Raw genomic sequence first — 26,929 nt, 5'->3', positions numbered from 1 at the left:
TAATCCATGTCTCCAAAATTCCACCATCATCATCCTGTCCTACACCAAATCCCGCTTACACATCACTCTAATCTTTGCCTACCTATCCCCAACATGTTCTTGTCCTCATCTACAAACTCCCTCCATGGCCATGCCCTACCCCAACCTCTGTGATCTCCTCCACCCTTATGCCCTACCTCAGCCCTTCATTCCTCCCATTCTATCCTCGTGTGCAACCTACTCCCTCAGTTCATATAACACTTACCTTGACTGCTGAGGCATAATTCCTCCTCTGTTGTCTCCTCCTACTCGTTTCATATCTGGTCCATAGCCACTACCAGATCCGCCCCAACCTTCTCGCTGTGACCCTGAATCGCGGCTGTGACGCTCTGGTCCTCCGTGTCTTCCATCAGGATAATGCTGAATACACAATTATATTCAAATATTTTGTTAGTTTTTTGAACAATTTAGAATATGAATTATTATTTTAACTGTTGCGTTTTGAATACAATTCCTTTTAAACCAATATCCTCATGTCCAACAACTGCTGCTACTGCATAGCTTCCATATTGGGATAACGAAGCAGATTACTGCTCAGTGGCGAGACCTGGGCTAGTACACATTGGTACCCTCACAATAAAACCTTGTTGTTCTCCCTCCATTTTATCAATACCAGAATGGTCAAGTGCCCCTCTGAACCCTTCTTTCTTTCTCCTTCAAAGCTGCAAATATGTGGGCCTACATGCTCATCCGCCTCCTTGCATCCTTCTTGTATTAAAATCAAGACTTATGACACCATCTCTGACTCTTCCAAGATCACAAAACTGGGGAATCTTCCCTTTCCCTGACAATGAACAGGTTTTAAAACTTGAGCTTGATATTGCCCTGCACTATGGGCTGTGGTCTTTCATTTAGGTTTCTCAAATAGACTTCTGCAGAGCAATCTTAAACTTGTCTGTGAAGAAAAAGAATCACTAAAACTAACATTTAGCACCATTACCGAGAGAAAGACTGCTTATTTTCCCTCTGCCCCCATTCCCCCACTGAGTCCTTAGGTGGTCAGACAATTGACAAGGCAAGAGTTTGAGCTCTCACTAGACAGACAACAGATCTCAGGGGCTCGAAAGCACGATGAGCAGCATAACATGTGCAAATACATTGTCACCATCCCCACTGTCCCTGCAAGATACAGGCCATACCCCATCAGGCGGTTCCACCAGTCTGCAATGTGGAGCTTCATCATCTGTGTACCTCTGCAACCCAATCATAATCTGCATCAACCTCATGATATACAAGCACCTGTTCTTACACCTGGCTTTCAGATATTGCTTCCAACAGCTTTGCCCCAAGTCCAAGTTTCCTCATCAGCTCTATGATGGACAACTGCCTTCAGAGTGCTGGAAGGACGACACAGGGCAGGATTGCGACACGTATGTTCCAGATGCCCAGGTTGAATGTCATGTGCCAGCCACTAGTTACAGAAGGTCCTCGTATGAGGGGCTTTAGCAAAGAGATGTCCCCACCGTGAAACTGACTTTCCCCCCTTCCAGATACTCAGTAACAGATCTCCCTCTCTGCAACTGATGTCCCCCAAACATTTTTCGGAGGTCCAATGGCTATTTGTCTCCACATCAAGACTCCATCACCAAGAAAAAAACGACAAACCTGGCTTAAGACCTGACAGTCCCAATCCCATCGATGCAATCAATGAATTTATTCAAGCAAAGTGAAATATGTTACCTGTCCATCTCGGTCACCAATAATGCTTCGGGAACTGTAGAAGAAAAGAACACAATAAAACCAAATGAATGCGAGCGTTTAGACTGCCACAGTTATGAAGCACATACTATATACACTGGCAAATGAACTACCAAGATACAATTTAAATCTCCTTCATAGAATCATAGAAAGGTTACAGCATGGAAGGAGGCCATTCGGCCCACTGAGGCTGCGCCGGCTCCATGAAAGAGCAATCCAGCTAGTCCCACTCCCCCGTCCTATCCATGTAGTCTTGCAAATTTTTTCCTTTCAAGTACTTATCCAGTTCCCTTTTGAAGGCCAGATCCTAACCACTTGCTGTGTAAAAAAGTTTTTCCTCATGTCACCTTCGGCAAAAGAACCAATCACCTTAAATCTATGTCCTCTGGTTCTTGACTCTTCCGCCAATGGGAACAGTTTCTCTCTATCTACTCTGTCTAGGCCCTTCATGATTTTGAATACTTCTATCAAATCTCCTCGCAACGGTCTCTGTTCCAAGGAGAACGACCCCAGTTTCTCCAGTCTATCCACATAACTAAAGTCCCTCATCCCTGGAATCATTCTAGTAAATCTCTTCTGCACCCTCTCTAAGGCCTTCACATCTTTACTGAAGTGCAGTGCCCATAACTGGACACAATACTCCAGTTGTGGCCGAACCAATGTTTTATAAAGGTTCATCATGACTTCCATAATTTTGTACTCTATGCCTCTATTTATAAAGCCCAGGATCCCATATGCTTTTTTAACCACTTTCTCAACCTGCCCTGCCATCTTCAACGATTTGTGTACATATACCCCCAGGTCTCTGTTCCTGTACCACTTTGAGTTGTGCCCTCTAGTTTATAGCCGTTCTTCTTACCGAAATGTATCACTTTGCATTTTTCTGCGTTAAATTTCAACTGCCGCGTGTCCGCCCATGTCACCAGCCTGTCTATATCCTCTTGAAGTCTATCATTATTCTCCTCACTGTTTACTACCCTTCCAAGTTTTGTGTCATCTGCAAATTTTGAAACTGTGCCCTGTACACCCAAGTCCAAGTCATTAATATAGATCAACTTCAACTACTATGACCGTTAACTGTTATGTAGTACCACTGCAGTGGACTATTTTGATTGGGTTTCCTCCTCCAGCTGTATCTGTTAAGCATCTAACCAAGACAAACTGGAGACTTGCTCCCACCTGAACACCGACCGCTATCACTATTAACTGGCCCAAAAGGATCTTCTTGAAGTTCTGTTAAATACACCCATACAGCACTGGTATTTACACCAAAACACTGCACGAGCATGGCATTCAACAGCAATCTATTTTAAATTAGATCAGATAAAAATACTTAAAACACTCATTTACACCCGGTGTAAACACGTAGGTCATACCAGATTAAGATGTAGAACATAAAACAAATTTGTTCAAGTGTTCCAGCTAGTTTTAGGTTAATTTTCCAACTTAACAGTACCCTGAACCTGAAGGCCAATAGGAGGAAGTCACAGGGAGAGCATTTTCAGCACAAAGTGCCCCACTCCCTCTTGTAAAACGTTTTATTTAAAAAAAAATAGAATTGGTTTCTTGTCTGGCAGTACACATCTCAGCTCATTAATTTTCCCTCCCATGTCAGGTATCTAATTGCATCCAAAGCTGCTCAAACAGTAGATTCCTGGGATGGTCCATGTGCATCCTACAGCAACCGTATAACTGAGTCAGTGCTGTGGGCCGGCACAGGAGCAATTCTGGAGATGGGAACGTTAGGTTTTCTGTTCTCAGCCAAAACATCTTTACTTAGCTCAGCAGTCCAAAGCACCGACTGGTGTGTGCATAAATGGAAACAATATGGCCAATTTACATCACAGAAATTCCAGGTGAAAGGAGATCTGAAACATGGGGTCTCTCCCTGAAGGGAGAGTAAACAAGCAAACTGAATACATTTCTTAGCTACCATCAAAATCCTCTTAGAATTACATAGAATGTACAGCATCGAAACAAGCCATTCGGCCCAAAAAGTCCATGCCGGTGTTAATGCTCCACACGAGCCTCCTCCCTCCCTACTTCATCCGGCCCGATCAACATATCCTTCTATTCCTTTCTCCCTCATATTTATCTAGCTTCCCCTTAAATGCATCTATACTAGTCGCCTCAACTACTCCTTGTGGTAGCGAGTTCCACATTCTAACCACTCTCTCAGTAAAGACGTTTCTCCTGAATTCCCCATTGGATTTATTGGTGACCATCTTACATTTGTGGCCCCTAATTCTGGTCTCCCCCGCAAGTGGAAACATCTTCTTTACGTCTGCTCTATCAAACCCTTTCATAATCTTAAAGACCTCTATTAGGTCACCCCTCAGTCTTTTCTAGAAAAAAGATCCTCAGAGTGCTAAATCTTTCCTGGTAGGTGTTACCTCTCAGTTCTGGTATCATCCTAGTAAATCTTTTTTGCACCATCTCCAGTGCCTCTATATCCTTTTTATAGGATGATGACCAGAACTGTTTACAGTATTCCAAGTGTGGTCTAACCAAGGTTCTATACAAGTTTAACATAACTTCTCTGCTTTTCAATTCTATCCCTCTAGAAATGAACCCCAGTGTTTGTTTTTTTCATATGGCATTATTAACCTGCGTCACTACTTTTAGTGATTTGTGTATCTGTACCAGTGATTTAGTGATTTGTGTATCGATCCCTCTGCTCCTCTACCCCATTTAGACTCATTGTCCAGACAGTACGTGGTCCCCTTATTCTTCCGACCAAAATGTAATACCTCACTCTTACCTATACTGAAATTCATTTGCCAATTGCACGCCCATTTTGCAAGTTTATTAATGTCTTCCTGTATTTTGTTGCAGTCCTCCTCGGTATTAGCTACACCTCCCAATTTGGTGTCGTCCGAAAATTTTGAAATTGAAATAGAATACCTCATATTAAGGTTCCTTTGTTGAAGCTTTTCTATCCCTTTAACTTCATACTAATTATATATACAAACCGAAATCCCCATTGAGAGCATAGTTCAGTTCACCCATTAACCTTTACTGTTGAAATAGGCTCCACATTCCCATGGCCAGTTATTAAACTTTCTCTGGTTGTTTAGCTTTCAGATCAGTGTAATGCCTCTGCTACCACTAGTTAAACTAATTCCATTCAAACCTGGCTGTAAGAAAACGGTGACTAACCAAACTTCTTGCGTAGAATCTGATTCCATGGTATCCCTGGCATTTCAAACATGCAGAAATAGTCATCAGACCTATCAATGCTCATCCTAGCCAAGAGACAATGCAACCTAGTACACCATCCACCCCAATTGCTACTAATACTAACTCATGGGAAGGCAAAAAATATTTCTACAAAAAAAATTGTCATTTTCAAGAAATAGTCTAGGAAATTCCTCCCCCACTCTGAGGCAATCAAGCAAGCTCCAAGAGACCCATGACACATCTCAACATGCACTTAATTCTCCCCCCACCCCGATATAGAACCATAGAAAAGATACAGCACAGAAGAGGGCCATTCGGCCCATCGTGTCTCGGCCGGCTCGAAGAACAACCAGGTGCCCATTCTAATCCCACCTTCCAGCACCTGGTCCGTAGCCCTGCAGCTTACAGCACTTTAGGTGCAGGTCCAGCTACTTTTAAAAATGAGTTGAGGGTCCCTGCCTCTACCACCAATTCGGGCAGCGAATTCCATACACCCACCACCCTCTGGGTAAAAAAGTTTTTCCTCATGTCCCCTCTTATCCTTCCGCCAATCAGCTTAAATCTATGTCCTCTAGTTCTTGAACTCTCCGCTAGGGGAAACAGGTACTTCCTGTCTACTCTCTCTCGGCCCCTCAATTTTGTACACCTCAATCAAGTCTCCACTCAGCTTCCTCTGCTCCAAGGAAAACGACCTCAACCTATCCAATCTCTCCTCGTAGCTGCAATTTTCAAGCCCTGACAACATTCTTGTAAATCTTCTCTGCACTCTCTCCACAGCAATTATGTCCTTCCTGTAATGTGGTGACCAGAACTGCGCACAATACTCGCTGTAGCCTTACCAGCGTTTTATACAGTTCCATCATTACATCCCTGCTTTTGTATTCTATAACCTCGGCTAATAATGGAGAGCATTTCGTATTCCTTCTTCACAACCTTATCTACCTGTATTGCCACCATCAGGGACCTGTGCACATGCACTCCAAGGTCTCTCACTTCCGCTACCCCTCAATATATTCCCGTTTACTGCCTATTCCCTTTTACTGTTTGCCCTCCCTAAGTGCATTACCCCACACATCTCCGGGTTGAACTCCATTTGCCACTTTTCTCCCCAATCCACCAACCCATTGATATCTTTTTGGAGTCTACGGCTATCCTCTTCACTATCAACTACATGGCCAATTTTTGTGTCGTCTGCAAATTTGCCAATCATGCCCCCTACATTCAAGTCCAAATCATTAATATGTACCACAAACAGCAAGGGATCCAACACTGAGCCCTGTGGCACACCACTGGAAACGGATTTCCATTCGCAAAGACATCCATCGACTTTTACCCTTTGTTTCCTGTTGCTGAGCCAATTTTGGATCTAATTCGCCAGATTTCCCTGTATCCCGTGGACTTTTACCTTTCCGACCAGTCTGCCATGTGGGACCTTGTCAAATGCCTTACTAAAATCCACGTAGACAACATCCACTGCACTACCCTCATCAATCCTCCTCGTCACTTCCTCAAAGAACTTAATCAGATTTGTAAGGCATGACCTTCCCTGAACAAATCTATGCTGACTATCCCTGATTAAACCATGCCTTTCCAAGTGACAGTTTATCCTATCTCTCAGTATTGATCCTAATAGTTTGCCCACCACCGAGGTAAGACTGACAGGCCTATAATTGTTCGGCCTTTCCCTCGTACCCTTTTTAAACAATGGTACTACGTTTGCAGTCTTCCAGTCCTCCGGTACCTCCCCTATATCAAGTGAGGATTGGAAAATGATCCTCAGAGCATCCGCTATTTCCTCCCTGGCTTCCTTCAATAGCCTAGGAAACAATCCATCCGGCCCTGGTGACTTATCAACTTTCAAGGATTCCAGTTCCTCTAGTACTTCCTCTCTCGTTATGTTTACCATATTCAATATTTCACATCTCTCCTCTTTAACTACTACGTCCGGATCATCCCTTTCCCTTGTGAATATGGAGTCAAAATATTCATTTAAAACTCTACCCACATCCTCTGTTTCTACACACAAGTTACCCTTATCATCCCTGATAGGTCCCACCTTTTCTTTAGCTATCCTCTTGTTCTTAAGGTACTGATAAAACATCTTTGGATTTTCTTTAATCTTACTAGCTAATATTTTTTCATGCCCTCTCTTTGCCTTCCTCATTTCCTTTTTTACGTCATCCCTGTACTTTCTATACTCCTCTAGGCTTTCTGCAGTATTTAGTTTTCTGTGACAGTCATAAGCTTTCTTTTTCTGCTTTATCAAGCCCCGTGTACTTCTAGACAACCAGGGGACGTGTCTGCATTGCACCCATAGAATTTCACTTTTCAGTGCCTCCCACTGGCTTGCCACTGATTTCTCCTCAAGTAGTTGTGTCCAGTCCACTTCTGCCAAATCACCGTAGTTCTGTAAAATTTGCCTTCCCCCAATTTAAAACGTTTACTCCTGATTTAACTCTGTCCTTTTCCATAATAATGCTAAAACTAACTGAATTGTGGTCACTATCCCCAATATGGTCACCCACTGTCACTTCACCCACTTGCCCATCTTCATTTCCCAGGACTAAATCTAGAATTGCATCCCCTCTTGTTGGGCTTGTCACGTACTGGCTAAAAAAGTTCTCCTGGACACTGATCAAGAATTTTGTACCCTCTGTGCCCCTCACACTGTTTGAATCCCAGTTGATGTTAGGGTAGTTGAAGTTCCCTACTATTATTGCCCTCTTATTTTTGCACTCAGAAATTTGCCTACATATTTGTACTTCTATCTCCCTTTCGCTATTCGGGGGTCTATAGTACACTTCCAGTAGTCTGACCGCCACTTTTTTATTTCTTAGCTCAACCCATATGGCCTCGATTGATGATCCATTTAGCATATCATCCCTTCTCAACTGTAATTGGATTCTTTAACCAATAATGCTACCCCCAATGTCCATAGGAAAATAACATTTCAGAGATCTTTTCTTGCTTTAGGAATTAATTTCATACCCAGAATCACGCCTGTCCGGCATGCGATCAGTTTTCCAGTCCCCACGTGGTGGCCCCCTTCGTGGAGAATCGCGCCGAGGGCTGTGGTTGCGATGGGAGCCGTGATCAAGGTGTCTATCGTGGTCTCTACCAGATTTCATCACAATATCACGGCCCCGGCTACCACCCCGCCTATCATGAAATCCTTCAGGTCTCTTGTCAAATCTTCCTCCAAATGGTGGTTCATCCCGACGCGGTGGGCCGCTATCTCGGCGGTCAAACCGATCCACTCGCCTTGGCAAGAGAGACATGACATTAAGCAACAATATGTCCAAACTCACTTTCACTAATGGCAAAATTAATCAAGGCCAGTGAAAACAAAGCATAAATCAAAAATCACTGTCAGGATCTGTGTTAATCTAGAAATCCGGGGACTTGTCGTTGGTCAGAACACCGTCGTCTTTGGGACCTGGGGCCTAAACCAATCCAGACTGACAGGATAATTGTCTCTTCTCTCTGCCTGCTGTAAAAGTCTTAAGTAAAATGTATCTCTGGCAGTCACTCTAGCTCCTATTGGGCACTGGCATACATTAAAAAAAAACATCCATCTCACACTGGGCTGAAAAAAAGGCTGATGTGGAAAATGAAGGTGGGCCACTGGTGGTTGCAAGTTTAAATTTAGGGTAGTGTAGAAAAACATTCCTCTATATCTTACTCATCCTATACCTGATCTGAGAGAGGCTGATACAGGTACTGGGGGAAGAAATGGAAAATGTTGCAACTCCCAGCACTAGAACCCTTCAATGTATTGAGCATAACTAAGCAATTTATAAATCAACAGGAGACTGATGTCAGGCATTTGAAAATCAATAGGATGATAAAAACCCATAACTTGTGCTTAGAACCACCACTTACTAGAGTGTCCAGTTTCTCCCAGGCAATTATATCAAATAGTGAAAAAAAAAGTTATTTTAAGATTTAGATCTTCACCAACATCAACAAACTTGTTTTAGACAACAATTTTCCACAATTAATACTTGTGACTAGAAACCGCAGTTAACTATTGGGAAGATTCTGACAATCAGGAGAATAGCAGACATGCAACCAAATATATTTTAGCTCAAGTGTGAACAATGGTCATTATGAATGTGCCAGTGGACATTTTAGGCCCTGTGTAAATAAACCTGCAGTAACAAAAGTTAACTCTCGATTACCTTATTTTTTAACCAAAAAGGTTGGAAATAAACAAAATTAAAAACTGCTATTTTTTGGGAAAAACAGAGTTTCCATTTTGTTTGGCACCATCCTTGCAAATTTATCATTCGATAGTCAAAATAATGCTGAAGTTTCATATTTGTGTATTTGTAAAGTTCACTAATTTAACTCCATTGAGGCAAGGCACAGGTAGGATTCTCAAACTGTAAACACCCACAACTGCCAAATGCTTCAAGCTTCTTTAAATCTAAGAAGGCTGTGCAAGTATAATTAACTCCCGCCCAGTCTCAACACACATCACATGGCCTACCCTGAACTGCGACTCACCTGTCCATCTGCATATCTGGAAACCCCCGCCCTCGATCCCGGTGATCAAAGTCATTGAACCTCTCTGGGCGGCCAAAGTCTGACCCGTGACTGCTGTATCTGTTGTCACTGTCCATATGGGCTATACGTTTCTGGTCAGGCCAGTACTGATCGTCCCGTCTAGGAGAGGAAGATTAAACCATTTTTAGGATCCAGCATTACACACAATACCAAGTAGGCATAGAAACAGGGAGCGACATCACAGATTAAACATTTACCTATCGCTATCATACGGCCTTTTTATACCACCACGGCGTTCATGTTCATAGCGCATTTGCTCCTGTTGGCGTCGGAGTTCTTCTTTCTCTCTATTAATTCGCTCCTGTTCTCGCCTCCTCTCCTGTGGGGCAAGTGGAAGACACATTTTTAGGATTATATAATGGACAACATTAGAGAGAAAAGAAAGCTTAATTTAACTCTCAACGCAATCTACTGATTTTCTATCTGAATTAAACACTTTCTTTACATTTTTCTTGTACTAAACTATCACAATTAGGAGTTAGTCACTATGGTTAAAAGGCCATGAAAAACAACTAGATAGGCTTTTCTCCATCTCTGACTGAACATTAATTATGACATCTTGCATTAATAAGAACCTCTATAACTTATCAAACATGCTGAAAAAACATTGGTTTTCTTTCAATATTGTCTCTACATGCTTGCCAGATGCTGCAAGTAGGTTTGTGATAGAGTGCAGCATAACCTGCTGTTCTAGACAAAGGAAGCTTCATTTAAAAAGTGACATGTGAAAGCTCTTTCTTAATTCATCACTGGTCTCTATTTTCTAAGGTGCAGATGAAAAAATGCTGTTATGAGAATATTTCTTTAAAGGATAAGGATAAGGATAGGGAAGAACTTTCAGTAAAAAAGCACACAATTCTAATTATTGGGGTAAGGAAATCTGGAGAATGATGTTTAGGATCAGCCCAGGATTTAATCTAGACAGCCTGATTCAGGGTAACTCCAAACATGCTTTCCAGGTCTCCGTATGGAGCTGACCACCTACTCATTTCAAAGATCCGGTGATTTTAGCAGTTTCCCAGTGAGAAACAACAGGGGCTCGATTTTAGGGTCGGGTTTCCTGCGGGTTTCCAGCGGGGGGGGGGGGGCCCCCGAAAATCCCGATGAGGTCACGTGACCGGATCGCGCTGCGATCCCGACCACTTCCGGGTTCCCCGATGACGTGCGGGGCTGCGTGCGTGGCCCCCGCTGGTGGGAATCCCGCAGGCAATTAAAGCCAGCGGGGTTCCACTTGAGAGTACTTACCTTGCTTGTTGAGGTCAGTTAATGAGCTGAATCAGCTGTCAAAAGAGGAAGTGTGGGATTTTACCTGCATCGCAGACTGTTTCACACACTGGGGGAAACAGTCTCTCTCCAACCAGGCGTGTTGCAGCCAGCAGCCTGTGGCAGCTGCCAAGGTGCACTTCACGGGGGAGAGCCCTCACCCACGCAGGAGGCCACTGCGTCACATAGGGCAACCCCTGCCCCCCACCAACCCCCCGCCAAGCCAGAGGACAGACCGACACGAAACCGCAGCCCAAGTCCGAGGAACCACCCACCTACCCTGCACAACCCCTCAGACCAACACCTGCCAGATGGGTGGTGCGTGGACACCCTCGGAGGACGAACAGCATGACCAGCCCCAGCAGCCTCGCAGTCCACCGCAGAGACGTGGAGCCCCCCAACACGGTGTTGTTGCACGCCCACCTGCACAGCAGGAGGGAGGGCTACCGCAGAGAGAGACGCATCGCAGAGGGCACTACCCTCGCCACATGGTCCACAGACCGATGCGAAGCTCCCCGGACCTCTCCGAGCAGCAGTGCACACGGAGGCGCAGATTCGCTCAACATGTAGTCGTGGAGATCTGCAGGCTCTTTCATGCCGAGCTGCTCCTGGCTGGCCCCAGCACCAAGTGCTTACCTGTCGCTACCAAAGTCACCACTGCCCTCCACAACTTCTCCTCCGCATCCTTCCAGGGTGCAGCCGGCTACACCGCCGATGTCGCTCAGTGGTCTGCGCGGAAGAGCCCTGCAAATACACCTGCACCTACTCTGCAGTAACACGATGGGTGGCATCAGTGGTGGGTCCTCATAGTGATACCCAGGAGCGGGCATTATTGGACACAACAGACAGGATTCGCGGAGACATGGCAGTGGTGGTGCCAATATAATGTGTGCTGTTTGTTGCTCTGAAATTCAATATAGGTAACACCCATGGCAAATCCTCCGACACCCTTGTGCACCCCCTTCATGCTCACGAAACATTTGCCTTACGCTGCCTACTGCACATATGTGATGCATGCCCTGTGGCTGCAGCACAGGTGGTGGCAGGTTGAGTGAGGCTGGCCGTGAGGGAGATGCACGAGAGGGTGAGTATGGGATAGAGCCATGAGATTTTATGAGGATTGGGTCGCATGTTAGTGGCAGGATGAGTACTGGCGAGGTGAGTAGGTGGAGGTAAGATGAGGATGGGGTTTGAGTGGGTATGAGGGGTGATGTGACAGAGTAGTGTTGGCGGTGCCGAACGAGATGTGGGGTTGGGGCAGTGTTGCGGCAGATGGAGTGTAGGGGAAAGACTTCGTGTTCTCACTGTGGCTGACCTACTGAGGTCATTGCAGCGCCTCCTGCACTGTATGCAGGTGGGCGATATGTTGGTTGCGCAGGTGACCCCCTCTGCCACCTCGAGCCAGGCCTTCTTGGTGGCAGAGGCTGGCCGCTTCCTCCCGCCCGCCGGGTGGAAGATCTCTGTCTTCACCCTCCTCCTCACCCCATCTGATGATACCTGGGGTGAGGCATCATTAAACTGGGAGCAGCCTTCCCCCTGGGCTGCTCCATGCTGAAATTTGTTCCATTGGTTGCAGCATCTGTCAGTGGAGGACTGCCCCTTTAACTAGAGAGCCTCCAGCTGACAGATCGTACTGCGCATGCGCAGCCCGCCCGACGCGCAGACCAGCAGCGTGGACCCCGGAGGAGCAGGTAATTGATTCCTATTAGTGTGTTGCCTGCTACGATCGCGCGGGCAACCCACTAATTTCACCGAGCGTGTTGACCACGCTCCCGAAACCCAACCCGCCGGAAACCCGCAGGCCTGGTAACATCGACTCGAGGAAACAAATAAAAAGTATCTGAAAATGTATTCCTACATTTAGCTGTGGCCTGGTTAGGCCACAGCTGGAGTAGTGTGTGCAGTTCTGGTCGCCACACTACAGGAAGGATGTGATCGCTTTGGAGAGGGTGCAGAGGAGATTCACCAGGATGTTACCAGGGCTGGAACGCTTCAGCTATGAAGAGAGACTGGGAAGATTGGGTTTGTTTTCCTTGGAGCAGAGGAGGCTGAGGGGGGACATGATTGAGGTGTACAAAATTATGAGGGGCACAGATAGGATGGATACTAAGGAGCTTTTTCCCTTCGTTGAGGGTTCTATAACAAGGGGACATAGATTCAAGGTAAAAGGCGGGAGGTTTAGAGGGGATTTGAGAAAGAACTTTTTCACCCAGAGGGTGGTTGGAGTCTGGAACTCACTGCCTGAAAGGGTTGTGGAGGCAGGAACCCTCACAACATTCAAGAAGCATTTGGATGAGCACTTGAAATGCCATAGCATACAAGGCTACGGACCAAATGCTGGAATATGGGATTAGAGTAGACAGGGCTTGATGGCCGGCGCAGACACGATGGGCCGAAGGGCCTCTATCCGTGCTGTATAACTCTATGACTCTACATTTGCCTTTTCTTTAGCCACCACATTGACTGAATGAACTAAATTTGAACAGTTCCTCAATTATTGGTACAGTTCCTGGTCGTCCCGTTTTACCTGCTCTATTCGGATTCTCTCCCGTTCCAGCTTTTCTCGTTCTAACCGTTCCCTCTCGAGACGCTTCCTTTCAACTTCAAGCCGCTCCCTCTCCCTCTGGAGCAGCTCCCGCTCTTCACGCTCTCGCATACGCTCTCTCTCCCATTTCTCCCGTTCTCTGTTAGAGGAAAATAGATTTTCAGTTAACTACAAAAATAAATCAACACCACTTAGAGATAAAAGCGGCCCTTACTAGATAGACTGATCATTTCAACGTACATACTTTCAACGTATAAGTATCCCCCTTACCAAAGAATGCGGAAAACAGCCGAACATATCCATTGGCCGAATGCTCACTGATACTGTAAATGGCTCCTTTTGCTCAGCCACTTCAAAACTGCCATCACTCCCCTCCTCAAAAATCACAACGTGGACAGTGTCTATCGTAAATCGACTCCCTTGGAAAAACTCAGTAACCTTCCCCTGAAGTCACTTCCCTATCCAGCAACTCAGTCTGAACTAGTATGCAATCTTAGCACCATGTTTGATCCAGAGTGAATTTCAAATTCTATAATTTATTAAACCACGAAGGCTGCTTACTTCTACCTCCACATGATTGCCTGCCTCGGCTGAAACCATCATCCACAAATTCGTTACCTCTAGACATGACTCCTCCAATGATCTCACCAGCCTTCCAAACTTGGCTCCTTAGGGATTCCAATTCATCCAAAACTAAATCATGTGCTGCACCAAGTCTGCCTCATGTGCTTGTCCTCACTGATCTCAATTGGTTTCATTCCCCAATGAACCAAATTCAAAATTCTCACCCTCGTTTACAAATCCTTTCATGGCCTTCTCTAGGTCTACATCCCAGCCTCTGCCCCACAGTCTTCCAACTTTGGCCTGCTGTGCCTCCACACACTGATGCACCGTGGATGATAAGAGCAGTCAGCCATTTTGGGCCCCATGTCTGGACCTTTCTCCTTAAATTTGTCCACCTCGCTACCTCTCTCCCCAGCTTTAATAGTCTGCTAAAGACCCATCGTTTGACCATGCTTTCCTTCATCTCTCCTGACCTTTTCATCACTCCTCAATGTCTGCTTCTCCTCTGAAGTGCCTTGGGAGGCACTATTTAAATATCTCTATTTGTGGGAGTTCACTAGCAGTCTCATGGAATTGTGAATCTCCTAGAGGGAAAAAAAATATTTTGCCATTTGCTCAAAAGGGAGTTATTCAACCAGTTGCCACTGAGGCCAGAGACCAGTATCCCTTTCCTGCTCCTTCCTAGTTGCCGATTCTACCACTTTAACACCAGTCAAAAGCAGAGTTGTTTTTCCCCCAAATTACATAACATCAGATTTCAAATAGGAGGGCACCAAATATGGTGACAAGGCACTGCCAGCCACCCAGTGGTAACAAGGCACTGCCAGCTACATAGCCGTCTTCAAGTTGCATCGATTGGACCTTTCTTGAATATGGCTCCTCTTGTAGTTCAAAAGGAGTAAGGAAAAGGTTTTTTTTAATATAAAGTGACAGCTTGAACCATCAGATTAAGTTTCTAAAAAAAAACAATTTTCACAAAGACCATTTTTAAAGCTCAATTATGCTTTGCTCAAAAACTGCAAATGTGTACTCACTGCTGAAGTTAGTCACTAGTATGTCAAATTTACAATCCTTTAATTAGACATCAAATTCATGTTGAGGACAACTGGCACCTTAAAAATGCTCCTCACACCTCTTTACTCTCTATAGTATTTCCCTTGGATCAGATTGTCTTGCTTTGCAAACAGAACTTGTTCAGATCAATATCCAAAATGCACTTGCAATCTACACATATCCTAATGTAGTGTACTGAACCCATCAGAGAACCAGGCCTACAGTGGATTCAGGCCAGTCAATGGTTTGGTGCAGTCATTTTATATAGCATGGAGTACACTATGAGGGGATCATAGAACAGATCCAAACATAAATCAGCCATGCACTTCAGTTTTGAGTCAGAACAGTTAGAAAGACAGAATAATCTAAAGATTGTGTTTTTCTGACCTCTTATTTTGTTAAAAGATGCTAGACTGCATGCAGATATTAATAGGTATTTTGCAATATTATGAAAACTAAATTGGAATCGAACTTCCTGAATCGCCACCTAGTCTTTTCTGTTAAGATTTCCGTACCTGCGCCTTTCTATCTCGCGAATCTCCCGTTCACGTTGCCTCTGCCGTTCACGCTCCCGCTGCTCTTTGATCTTGTCGAAGGACAGCATGTCTTTCTTGTCCTTTTCTTTGCTGTCTGTTTTGTTGTCCTGACTCTTCGTAGACTAGTGTTAAGAACAAAAAGTTGCCCCCTCCAATTTTAATGATGCGTAGCTCAAACTGCAGTTAACATTACTACACGAATCTGACACGCAGGAATTTCTTGGATAGGATCACAACTCAGTTCTTTTTTTCATAAGTAGGTTGACTCCTTAAATTAGGTACTGTCATTCATTATTTCCCCCTCCCCCAACAACTAACATGGCAATAATGTGAATGATGGGAGTGCAGTTTGCTTTATCAGGAAGTTTCAAAGATGTACATTGTTATTCCTCATTTCAATAGGGTCAGGACGTGAAAAAACTAATGTAAAAGTTAGGCCTAAGATACTATGCATTGCTCTCATCGCTAATTTGTAACATATCAAAGAGGGACTGTCATATTTCAGGATTTGAGACTATGGGGAGGTGGGGGAGAAATAGAGGGGCTTTGATGCAATATATGTTAAATGTGTTACTACTGAGTTAAACTTCACCCTCAGGGGTTAAATCTGTAAGCAGGGCTGGCAGGTGTAGCTTAGGTTTTAGGCCATGTCCCTGGTTCAGCGCCCTGGATGCAGTGAAAGATAGTTCAAGATTCCAGTGATTGCCTACACTCAGTGGTCCCCCAATAACTATTCCCTTGATCTCAGCAGTTTCCAAGTTAGACTGGTGGATTCTTTTATGGTGGGGAAAGAGTGAGTCTGCTTGACTAAAAATTGATGTTGGAGTCGGGCTTTTAAGAAACCAATAGAGCTGCGTAGGCAATAGTCAATCAGGCAGCAGAGTGCTGCAAGAAGGTTGAGGAGGCTTCAGGGAGAGGAGGTTTGGCACTGGGCTGTATGACAGAAGGCAGGAGTTATTCTGTTTAAGATAATTAAGACAAAGTGGTGTGGCATAGCTGGTTTTTATTTTTATATTACGCAAAGACAAGCTGCATTGTTTGAAATAAATGTTGTTCTGTGTCTTCATCGTACTGTGGAATAAAGCAGCTACTGCTTTGTATCAAGCCCCATCTCGCCTGGTGGTCTGTCAGGAGATTGAAGACATAAACGTGAAAGATAAGTATCTGGTCTAGATCATAAGGGGATGCTATTATTACATCCCCAGGTTATGCTTTTGTACAAGTAGGTAAGGCTAGTATGAATCAACTCCCAAAAAAACGATCAGACAGCTTAAGGGAGTGACTGACAACGCTGAACCTGAGAATGTATCTACAGCAGAGCTAAATTTGTAACAGGGACCAGGACGCCGTTCAGATTCGCCTTTAATTTCCTTCAATAGCAAAAGCAAAACTTCGGATTCAGGTTCTTGTTCAAGCACAAGAATGCTGATCACCACCTCAAGAAACTGGTTAGTGAAATTCCACTTCTTTTGAAAGAAAAAGTATGAATTTTTGTGCTTATGGTGAGAAACAGCACTGCTGGAGAATAAGGAACTTTGGGCACCCACCTCAGAGCATCTTTAGGTGAACTAGGGCATGACAAAGACGTACTGTAAAACTCCATCCACTTTGCCCAGCGTGCTTGGGCAGGCAAACAAAAAACATGGGAAGTTGCTTTCTCTTGGGTGCAGTGCACCTGAAGTTGTGCTGTGCCTGTCGGGCACCCATAGAGGAAAATCTACTGTTACCCCTTATTTGAATTTGCTTTGTTTCTTTGTTCTTGTCTTTTCACTTTGCTGCTGGTATATCCTAGATATCAATGTTTTCCCAGATTCATGTCCATCCTGTTTCTGCTCTATACATGAATTGAGAAAACAATGGAATGGACCTGCTCTAAAGATTCAGAGTAGTAAATGGGCAATTACTTCCCCACTGGTGAAAAACTAGCGTACAATTCATTGTAGTGTGCTGCCCCCATCAGTGAAACTGGCCTATGGAGGATCGAGGCCAGACAATGGTTTGGGGCAGTAGCTTGATTTAGCATGGAAAGCACTATAAAGGGATCATGGTCTAGTTCCCACCATAAATCCGTAGCCATGCAATTCAGAACACTTCCAGCTGTAACAGAGAAAGGTATCCAATACGATTATGCACCTGCAACCTGATTCTAGGTCGACATCATGATTACAAACTACCTGAAATTCACTAAGTTTCTAATCAACTAAACCATAATACGACAGAGCCTTCTAATCATGAACATACACTGTGAAACTCATGGAAGCAGTTTTTAAAAAAAAGTGCAAACACCATGTCCACTGCTATCATAGTTAATGCACCAGGCATTCACTCTGAAGACTTCATGATTGTGATGTAAGTACTGTGAGTGATCAGTTAAGTGCCAATAATCCAAGGAGATTTTATATATAAATTGGAAATGAATAAGCTTGGCAGCAACCCAAGGAAACTTTGATTTCAAAATCCAATCTTAAGAAAGGTGGTTGACAATTTCACTCAGAGGCCACAGGGTGGCTGCCATGACAAGGCAAAAATGTAACTCGTGGAAAATGGGTTGTGGTTTAAGGACAGTGCTATGGCAGAACAGAGGGAGCTTTGTGTTGCATCTTGTCTTCTTATATTTTACCTGGGAATATTTGATGTCAAAGATGTTCCATTCCCCAATATCCCTCATCATGAGCACAGAATTCACAAGCAAGGCTTTGTACAAGATGGTTTGAGTATAAGAGGCACAGATTTTCTTTCAAAAAGGTTTCCCTTTCTCTTTCCATTTTTTCAGTTTAATACGTTATGTTTTTTAATGTATTTTACTAGACTGTAATTGGTTGGAAGGATACACTTAAGTCACCTTGACTTTCAGAGCTGTGGGATTGTCCTGGTTGAGTGGAACAATAAGTAGGACTTACCGCCTCATCTTTGGACTTTGTTTTCACACTGATGACTGGCTCTCCCTTAGATTTATCCATCACTACTATTCTCTCTGAACCTCGACTTCCTAAAAAGTCAAAGATAAGGAAATACTTTTGTCCACAGTGTAAAGTCAAAGACACTTTGCAATTCCAGAATAACACCCACAAGTAATTCAAAAAATAAGAAAATGAAAAACTGACCCTGAACTGTGTTTTCAGAGCTAGACTTCGAACTCAGCTGACTGAACCTATGCAGCAAGAGATGTGCGGCTGAGATTATTGCAGCACTACTCCAGAAGCTTGCCAACCCATCTTGTCACCTACTCCAGTGTAAAGTGCATTTAAAGATTTCTCCCTCTCCCAACTCATAATCAGCATGCCTTACCTGATCTGCTTCCATCAGCATGTGAGGATCCAGCCTTCCGTTCATTTTTTGAATCTTTTTTGTCATCCCTCTTTTCATCCTTTGAATCTTTCTTCTTGTCATCCAATTTCTTGGAGTCCTCTTTTTTGTCATCTTTTTTTCCACTGCTAGATCTGAAGTACAAGTTGCATTTGACTATTAAAGGGGGCGTCTGTGTAGAAGTTGGCAGAAAACTATACAGCGGTCGTTATATAAAGAGGAAAACAGGTTGCAGAACGGCTTAATTAATTCAGTGTTAGCCAACGCTCAATTTGTTTCTGTACACATCAAGTTGTGGAATGAGCAGACATGGGAATTGGACTTTTTTCCTGGTATTAACCACTTTCAGATCAGGCAAACATCTTCATACCATACAAGTTACTTCTGAGATTTTTCATGTTCCATGGAGAAATTATTGCTTCACATTCTAATTATCGGAGCTATACGTTTATTTTGAAAACCCTAGGGATATTCAGAGCATCATAAATCACTGAGTTGTTTAATTATCATGCACATTGCTTCCAGTTGCAAAGGAATGTAGGAATTATTCTTTTCTATTTAAGTTATTTTACAGTATTAATAGAACACAATAATTAAAATGTATGGTACGTAAATTTACCAGTAACTTCTTTGGATGTGGGTTCAAGCTCCCCTTCAAGACATAAGCACGAATTCTAGGCTGACACTTCAGTGCAATATTGAGGGAGTGTTGCATTGTCAGAGGCCATCTTTCAGGTGAGACATTAAACCAAAGTTCCGACTGCCTGCTCAGGTGAGCATAATAGATTCTCAGACATTATGAAGAAGTTCTACTGGTGCTCTGACCAACATTTCTCTTAACTATCACCAAACAAACGATTAACTGGTCAGTTTTATCATTTACTGTCTGCAAAGATCTTGTTGTACTGCCTACATGACTACACTTTAAAAGTAATTCACTGGACATGAAGCACTTTGGGAAGCCCGGAGGGTGTAAGGCACTTCATAAATGCGAACTTTTGTCACCAAGGGCAAAAAAAGACGCTCATCTAATATAAATCACCCCACAAATGTTCCACCTCTATACCAAGCCTTGAAAATATGTTTTACTACACACCTCAGATAAAGCTTGCTTCTTTCCTCACTACAAAACGCTATTTCTATTTGCGAGGATAGTCTCTCCAAAATGAGGGACAATAAAGTTTATTTGGAGGTCGCTTAATCTTTTCTTATTTTATTCTACCTTTTGTTACTCTCAAATAGAGAATTTTTCTCCCGTGCTGGACTTTATTACTTCTTCACGAGACCAAGCAACTCCAAAATAAGCAACAGCCTACTGTTCAAATTGTACCTGCACACACAACTTTATTTCAGAAAAAAGTCAGCACTACTGGAACAAATCTGTCCATCTGAAATTTCCTTACGTTTTCAAAGAGTTTGCCATCAAATATATGTACATATACATTCACATCCCCCCCACTAAAATGCTTTGTGTAAATGGTACCAAGAGTTTACCCGAGCAAACAAAATGCAAGGTGCCAAATAGAACTCCATTTTCTGTCAAAGGTGTGCGGTGGACAAAGAAAATATAGAATTGAATGCAGGTAGAGTATTCATTTAGGTAATTTAAGGATTGAAGTTTTCATAAAATTTAGCACAAATCCAGTGTGCATCCATAAACACAGATTTAGTGATTTTCTTGCACAGCAAATGTGTAGCCTTCATCTATAAAGTACATATTAGTTAATGGATTTTCCGTTAATGGAAACACACAGTTTTGCTCAAAATGGATCTATTCCAATGAAAGCAATTGCTCATACGAATTCTTGAAGTGGGATGAGAATGTTATATGGGCTTTTGGCAAGATCACCATTAAAGATTACAAACATGGATATGTCCTGTTTCAAGTTATAGATTGCTATGTTAGTGTCTTTTGATTAAATTGTAGCAAAACCAGGCACTGGGATTTTAAAAATGGAAGCCTTGGCCGCTGTGTCTGTCATGTTTTCTTGCGTCTTTTTAGTTTAAGAGCCTGTAGTTAAAGCCAATATACACCTCTGGCAGTGTTACATTCTAACAAACTGATTTCTGTTAATTGATTGCTGGAAGGGGTTTCTTCCACTTTTGTGGAAAATGTGCATGCACATATTGTCTGGTTTAGGACCCCAGCAGTCTTTGAACTCAGTTAACCAAGTTATGGATCTCTATAGACAATGGGTGTTTTATTTTGTAGATTTTGGCCAAACAATGGGCAAGTGCACTTCAAAAGTAATTCATTGTTTGTGAAGCACTTTGGGACATTTGAGAGATGTGATATGCTGATATATAAATGCAAGTTCTTTAGATTCTGATCAATCAGCCATTAGAGAACACAAGCTTTCAGGCACTGCCATTATATCTAATGGCTAGATCATCAAAAAAAAGCAGTGGTGATTTACAAAAGCAGATCAGACACGGCAATCAAGTAGCCTGGGGTGGTGCTTGTAATTCAAGCTCTATGTGCCTGGAAGATTTAAAGGATTAAAAACTTGTTTACTGGTCTATTGAGAAAGGATCTGGGCCTTCTTCAAGATTTACTTAGTGAGGAAAAGACTTGTCCTGTGGTTTGAGAAGCTGGTCAAATGGCAGCCACAGGCTCAAGTTCACTCGGATCACATGTATTTGCAGGTTATTACAATAATCAGAACTCCATGAGCGCACAATGTACAAATACATATATTAAAAAAATCTTAATTAAAAAAGAACTCAAAAGAGCTTTAGGGATCTCAAAAGTCTTTTATTTTGGTCTCAGGTAACAGTTAAAAGTATGAGACTTAAGTGCTGTAGTACTATTTTATCTGATTTAACTTGCTTCCTTGTATTTTTTTTGTTGTAATCAACTAGCAATTTAACTGGAGATATATATTCTGTAGTATTTTTCTTCCTGTATCATTTCTGGTACAACTCAAGGTAAGATAGTAGTTTGTTAGCCCCAAGGCATGTAATGCCCCATTCACTCCATCCATAATACTAAAATATCAGTTCATAGGAGGCGTGGGCCTTTGAGCAGTGAGAATTTGGGTAGAATTTTGGGAATGGGCCTTAATTGTAACAGGTTACTTTCTCTCTTACCTCTCCCTTTGATACACAACACCCCCAATTCAGAAGCTGGGTAATCAGCTTCAGGCCTCAACGAGTGCTGCTTTGCACACAAACAGCCTGGAGTGACTAATTTTCCTAAATGGCCATTCTTCCTCAGTGAGCCTAGACAGCAATTTTCAGAAGGCTATTCATTTATGTGGGCTTCACCACTGAGCCAGTTACTCTCCTTACCCTGTAGCTGGGCACCTGCACTACCTGGAATCACTAGAGATCAGAGTAGGAATTATAGCCATTCACTCTTGCTTGGGACATCTTCCAAGGAGATCAAGGCTCCTTGTAGTGCACCACCATATTTTTGGCAGCTAGCCAACTCATCACAGGCGAAGGATCAAACCTAAAACCACTGCCTATATAGCTCAGTGTCACTTGATGTGGTGCTATTAGAGAATTGTAAACAATTTTACAACACCAAGTTATAGTCCAGCAATTTTATTTTAAATTCACAAGCTTTCGGAGGCTTTCTCCTTCGTCAGGTGACGAAGGAGGAAGCCTCCGAAAGCTTGTGAATTTAAAATAAAATTGCTGGACTATAACTTGGTGTTGTAAAATTGTTTACAATTGTCAACCCCAGTCCATCACCGGCATCTCCACATCATGACTATTAGAGAATGGTCTCCCCTCCCACTTGTGCTTTAAACAAAAGCAGCAGTCAGCATATCGTTGGCAAGTTCTGTGTTCCTTTTATGAAGTGCAAATAAGTTTTACATTAACAAGTAACAGAATGTTTTGTGCAATCTTGTGACAACAGCTTGTCCTAAAGAACCTAATGAACCACTTTTACTGTCCGCGACTGTGGCTAGAGCTTTTATTGTTATGAAAGAATAAAATGAAATACCTGGATAGTCAGAGGCATTTCTGTTTACCTACTGTTAATGGCCCACAATGTTGCTACTAGCTTTTCATGTACTGGCCAAAGTATAGGTTGCCTAATATTCAGCATCGTTCCTAATAATATCATACTGACCATTTCAGAAGGCTACCCAAGCAAAAAAAACCTATTAAAACCCACTTGTCAGTTTTGGAATCTGCAGAATGGCGCCTGTCGCTGCTGAGTTCTCGACTGGCCGCTGACTTGGGATCCTTTTTTGAGTCGTCCTTCTTATCTGCTGGTTTCTTGCCTGAAGGCTCATTTTTTGCCTGAAAACAAAACAACTTTACATCACATATCTACTCAGAGCAGCTCCTCACAACCCCAATGCACGAGCATAATCAAGTCACATTCTGGACTAGCTGATCGCTTGTGATGCTGCTCACCAATAATAATAATAAAGATTGTCTTTCCACATAGCAGTTCCTCTGCTTATTTCCCATTCTCCAATTTACTGTGGCCACCTTGCTCAGTGTATGGTGGACACATTCTCGCTGTCTTGTATTTTTTTATCTGAGACTCTCACTTGTTCTCTGCCGCTATCTGCAAGTCTTTTCTTCCCTTTATTTCATCTCTTCTGTAAGTCTCCCACTTTAGCTGTCCCCTATACATCGCCCATTCAACACAGTTCACACACATAACTAGACCACATTTATAGTCTGCTCTCGGATAATTAATTAGTCCACATTCAGCGGCAGGTCACAGCAACATCTCCTCAGGACTCAGTTTCCCCAATAGCTGACTTTTAGCTGCCGCATGGTGCCTTGCATCACTTTGGTCTTCACCCCATCAGGGCAATAATGTCTTTTAAATAGAGTTTCCTCAGTAGGTTCTCAGAGATGGTAGTGGAGGAAAAGAGCAAGAGCTGTGATTGAAATGCTGTACTAGCGTGGGTTTTCCAGCACATAATGCCACGTGCAGAGGGGACTCTGGGCCAGGGTATGCTACCTGGAACTGGATAAGGAGTGGGTAGGGTCTTCCTCCTGCACAGGTGTCACCCCTATACCCAGATATTTTGCAAGTCCAAGCCCAGGAGGGAACGGCAGAGCGAATGCCCTGAAGCGGCATGCATTGCCAGGTTCGGGGGCGGGAGGAAAGAGAGAATGGGTAAATTTTCATAGCTGCCAAAAAGTTGACTACTTTTTTCTGGAGTTTTCATTGGTTACTTTTTAGCTAATGTGAATTTTGAAAGCAAATCCATAACCTTGCCTGGCCTATCAGCATTGATCCTGAACCTTAAATGTGAAATCAGGTGCTTACTAGTAACCAATAAGATTGCTAAAAATGACAAAAGTCATGTGATCACTATAGACTACTGAGATTATTTAAAAGGGACATCAATTATCTTTAAATGATTCCTAGGGGAAAGCCATTTATTTTTACGCACACCATAGTACTGTACAAAAATTATATTGAGACCTAGAATTAAATACGAAGTGTTAGAAAATACTTAAAATTTCTATTATAATCTCACTAGATACGATTTTTAGAAAAACACCTAGATATTTTGCTGTGGTCCAGGTTGAGGAAGTGAGTGGAGTCAGTGAGATATTTTGCCCACTGAACTACCTGGTCAATTATAAATAAATGGATCTCTTCTTACTGTTGATATTTTCAGGCACTATCCTGAATACTGAAAGAGTGTATTTGAAATATTAACCTGTATTTTTTCTTTATAGATGCTGATGGACCTGTCTATGTCCAGCGTTTACTGCTTTATTTCAGACTGGAATTTATCCAGTGTTGCTTTGCACTCACCTTCTCTACAGAAATCATTCGCCCATGCAGCTCTGTTCTATGCAGATTGCTGATACATTTTGTTGCCTCCTCACTGGTTGACATGGTCACAAATCCATAGCAACGTGCTCCAGGACTACGAGCATTAGTCACTACTTTTGCACCAACCACCTAAACAGAAAAAGCATTGCCCTGAATACATGGAACATTGCAATTTTCAGACAAATGAATTAAACAATCAGTCCTGTAGCATCCGACTAGTACATATGCCAGTAAATATTTGCCAACTTACTACTGGCATAATCTGTGATCCAAGCATTAACCCAATTCATCTGTGCTACATCTTTACAAATTAAAATTTTACTTCTGTGAAATCACAGCAATAGAAACACAGCAAGGACAGAGAGAGAGAGAGAGAGAGAGAGAATTTTTCAAAAGAATTAAGTTGAATTTTGAAGCAAAAAGAGCTTCCAGTTATCTCACATGTGTTTTGTTTAGAGATAGAAAATGCAAGCATTCTAATTGTTGAGAAGAGACAAAAGGTGCGAAAAGCAAGTTAAAGTGTTGGGGGACAGGCAGTAAATGCATTATAAGTACAATGAGCGTTCTGAAAACTGAACTTGTGGTTTCCCAGGAAACTAGTGATGATCAGGCAGTAGGCCTGGGGCAGGGGTCACAGTTCCAAAAAGGTTTGGGTGAGAGTCATCTTGGGTAATGAGGGGAGGGAGAGAAAGACAGGAATTTTAAGGGAAAGAAGAGGGGAGGAGGGGGCAAAGAGGTGAAGAGAAGGGGAAGTGTTAGGGAGGGGGAACATCACATATCTGGATTTTTTTGACCATTTCCATAGAAAGGAGTTGGAAAGAAAGTGTTAATTTTTATGCATTTTTTTTTAAAAAAGGCACCATATATCATTGAGTTTAAAAGAAAAAGAGGCACCCAGGTGAAAGATGGTTAATATATTAAATTGGAAGTTGTTGCTCCCAGATGATAAACAATGATTCTTGGTTTGCCTGGGTATTTGGAAAGACATCTCATATTGGAAAACCCATTGATCTCTGTCGGTGTGAGAGGGGCTTTTTTGACAGTGAGAAGCTTTCAAAGAACAGTACACGAGAAGGTCAGTCAGGTAGCAAAGGGCTGCAAGAAGGTTAAAAAAGACAGGAGTCCGGGGGGGGGGTTCTGCCCTGTCAGAGCAGTTAGTCTGTTTAAGTCAAGCAAAATGACCTCTGAAGTGGCATAGCGAAGCGTGCTCAGCATTTTTAGGTTATTACATGAGGATAAGTTGTATTGATTGAATTAAATGAATCTGCTCATATCTCTTACTATATGTTCACCGTACTGAGGAACTAATTCTCCTCAACAATGTAAAACCCTTGTATCCTGCAGCAACTAAAATGTGTCTGGAATTTGGTTTACAAGAAGCCTGTTATAGTTTTATGTCAAGTTGGAAATATGAAATACACACACTTTCTTAAATCTAAAAGGCTGATCAGAATCACTGTCTGCCACTCAATCATTTTATCCAAGAGTGAATTAGATTGTGCAATTTAAAATGTGAGCTGGGAGCATTAGTAGGCGTGGCTGCAGGCCACCAAAGCATGAGTCAATTAAAATTCAAGGCAATATGCAATTACCATCTTACAATTGATATTGTAGTCGAATCTTGAGAAATTTTAACAGAATCTACATTAGTGCGTCAAAATATTGAAATTAAAAACAGTATATTTTTCCATGTTGAGTTCTTTCTGAATGTCTGAAGATTATTCAGACTAAAGAACTCTGCAAATTTTTGGATAACATTATTCCCCTGAAACCCCTTCCTGAAAGTTACAGGAAACTTATTTTAAGTGAGAAGCAGAGGCAGAGGGGTTCAGAGAGGGAATTTCAGAGACAGTGACACAATTTAAAGCAGGCAGGGGGAAGATATCAGACGAAGGGTTTTTGAGAGGAGGGGAAGAGAGGAGGATTGTGGTGTTAAGAGGTGATTACAGAGGTGGGGAGTGGTGTGGTCATGGAAGGATTGAAAAGTTAAGTATTTTAAATTTGAACGGTGTAAGGCAATTAACCCAGCATCAAAGCTGAAGGTCAGGCTAGGGTGTGTGGCCCAACTAAGAGTTCTATATACAAATGCACGGAGTATAAGGAATAAATTAAATGAACGACAGGTTCAAATTCAAATTGGAGGGTATGACATGATAGCTATTACTGAGACATGGCTGCAGGATAGTCAGGATTGGGAACTAAATATACTGGGTTATAAGGTCTAAAGGAGACATAGGGAAAATGGAAGAGGGGGAGGAGTAGCCTTAGTGATTAGAGATGAAATCACTTCAATGATAAAGGAGGATATAACGAGAGGTAAGCAGCCAACAGAGACCTTATGGGTTGAACTGAGAAATAGGAAAGGATCTAAGACTATAGTGGGAGTTGTGCATAGGACCCCTGGCAGCA

General features: G+C 42.7%; 1 protein-coding gene and 1 non-coding gene across 6 annotated transcripts in view; both read right to left on the bottom strand.

Moving 5' to 3' along the window:
* Window positions 1-26,929, bottom strand: part of safb (scaffold attachment factor B) — a 57,012-nt gene that overhangs the window by 9,272 nt on the left and 20,811 nt on the right. For all 5 annotated transcript variants that reach the window (XR_010957884.1, XM_067968012.1, XM_067968011.1 and 2 more), the window contains 11 exons: window positions 24,500-24,649; window positions 22,883-23,010; window positions 18,736-18,887; window positions 18,348-18,436; window positions 15,427-15,569; window positions 13,277-13,433; window positions 9,684-9,805; window positions 9,427-9,585; window positions 7,906-8,178; window positions 1,720-1,753; window positions 245-399 (listed from right to left, as the gene is read on the bottom strand). Coding sequence is in view for 4 of the 5 variants with exons in the window: in XM_067968012.1 (XP_067824113.1) it covers window positions 245-399; window positions 1,720-1,753; window positions 7,906-8,178; window positions 9,427-9,585; window positions 9,684-9,805; window positions 13,277-13,433; window positions 15,427-15,569; window positions 18,348-18,436; window positions 18,736-18,887; window positions 22,883-23,010; window positions 24,500-24,649 (1,562 nt within the window). In the remaining variant the exon portion in view is untranslated. The remainder of the gene's footprint in view (window positions 1-244; window positions 400-1,719; window positions 1,754-7,905; window positions 8,179-9,426; window positions 9,586-9,683; window positions 9,806-13,276; window positions 13,434-15,426; window positions 15,570-18,347; window positions 18,437-18,735; window positions 18,888-22,882; window positions 23,011-24,499; window positions 24,650-26,929) is intronic.
* LOC137299814 (small nucleolar RNA SNORA42/SNORA80 family) lies at window positions 17,388-17,526 on the bottom strand. The gene has a single exon (XR_010957991.1). It is a non-coding gene; the product is annotated as a small nucleolar RNA SNORA42/SNORA80 family (small nucleolar RNA).

This window comes from Heptranchias perlo, chromosome 29 (assembly GCF_035084215.1).
Source record: "Heptranchias perlo isolate sHepPer1 chromosome 29, sHepPer1.hap1, whole genome shotgun sequence".
NCBI classification, from domain to species: Eukaryota; Metazoa; Chordata; class Chondrichthyes; order Hexanchiformes; family Hexanchidae; genus Heptranchias; species Heptranchias perlo.
The sequence above is the reverse complement of the archived record's forward strand: the minus strand, read 5'-3'. Positions and strand labels throughout refer to the sequence as shown.